General features: G+C 39.2%; 1 protein-coding gene across 1 annotated transcript in view; it reads left to right on the top strand.

The window, feature by feature from the left end:
• LOC111956995 (serine/threonine-protein kinase LMTK2) overlaps nucleotides 1–690 on the top strand; it is a 9,967-nt gene extending 9,277 nt beyond the window's left edge. Inside the window, 1 exon segment of the mRNA XM_070436657.1 lies at nucleotides 662–690. Within this exon segment, the coding sequence (XP_070292758.1) occupies nucleotides 662–690 (29 nt within the window).
• The last annotated feature ends 895 nt before the right edge of the window (nucleotides 691–1,585 follow it).

Genomic DNA, 1,585 nt, shown 5'->3' with positions numbered 1-1,585 from the left:
TTGCTGTTTCCAAAAAGTGGGCTGTTAAGTCGAGTTTTTGGGCACCTAATGGCGCTACGATGCTCCGAGAAATCATGACTTTAATTTGGCGCTTTGTTTTAACCGCAATAGCATTTTTTTACCACAAGGACAAGTTATAAGATAAATAACTGCCTTAGTGGAGAAAGCATATTGATAAGCAACCGTTTGAATGGGAATCTGTTTTCCGCTGTTGGGGTGTTTTTGAAAGGAACGACATTTGAAAGTACCATTGTATTGAGCACAGCCATTACATCTTGTAGTTTCCCATCCTATAGGGGGGCAAATTAGACTTGGTTCAGGAATATTCTTGGGGTGTAATCTCCAGCGAGTTTACCATTCATCTCTGAGAGTTACTGCGCCGCGAGAATATGACCAAAGGAGTTCCGAAAAACACATTAACCGAATACTGTACCATGTGGCATCTTGAATGTGGCCAATTGTTTTGTGAAACGATTCCCTTTCATTTGTTCAGGGCACTTTGAAATAGCGGGTATGTTAGAATCAGAATGCTTCTTATTTCCTGAGACTGACCTTGAAAAAGGTCCTGTATCGTTTTTGTTTTGAAAATTTCTCAATGGCAAGTATTAAGTCTGACCATTTTTTTTGTACCTCCTCTCCTGAATTTTCTTTGGCGTCTCAGGCCATGATTGTCTGTCGAACTCTCGATAGTTTTTTGCAAATTCTTTTATTCAACAGAATTGGCTGTAGGTCAACAGCATTTTTCAAGGGAAGTGGGGGACAACTATCAGCCCTCATCAAACTGTTATGATAATAGGTCTTCCTGTAAAGATAGTTAATAGAACATTTATCATCACTCAAGATCAAGAAGATCAGAAAAACTCTGATTTGACGTGATATGTCAGCCCCTGACCTTAGAGAGCCTTTTTATGTCTCCTATTTGGTCTGGTCAGGGTGTGATTTGTGGTGGGCATTCTATGTTATGTATTTTTTTGTGTTTGGCCGAGTATGGTTCCCAATCAGAGGCAGCTGTCTATCGTTTTTCTGATTGGGAATCATACTTTAGGTAAGTCTTTTTTTCCCACCTATGTTGGTGGGATCTTGTCCTTGTTTTGTTGCTGTGAGCCCTATAAGGCTGTACGTTTCGTTGGTTTTCATCTCGTTCTTGTTTTAACCTATCCCCAGAGCTGCATTCTTGGTCTAAATTCCAGCCACGCGACGATCGGTTTACCAGTGTATCAGAATTGATAGTAAACTCAAATGCTCAGAACAAGGAGTTAAGAAAAAGCATGGAACCGGGCCTGAAAGCTGTTTTTGGCATCACCCTCCATAGAAAAAACTATCTAATCAATATAACCGTTTCCCAAATAATGGATTTTAGGCAAAAAACATTTTTGAGAGGATTGAAAATAGACTGTTTCTCCATGTAACCCACATACACATTAGCATAGTTAGAAAGCCATGGGAGATCCCATAGCAGTAGCCTTCGTCTGAATAAAGAAGTAATTTAGATTTTTTTTAATTTGAATTTTTATTTCAACTTTATTTAACCAGGTAGGCCAGTTGAGAAAAGTTCTCATTCACAACTGCGACCTGGCCAAAATAA

The sequence above is a fragment of the Salvelinus sp. IW2-2015 genome, linkage group LG4p, assembly GCF_002910315.2.
Source record: "Salvelinus sp. IW2-2015 linkage group LG4p, ASM291031v2, whole genome shotgun sequence".
Lineage (NCBI taxonomy): Eukaryota > Metazoa > Chordata > Actinopteri > Salmoniformes > Salmonidae > Salvelinus > Salvelinus sp. IW2-2015.
This window is presented reverse-complemented; position numbering and strand designations above follow the sequence as displayed.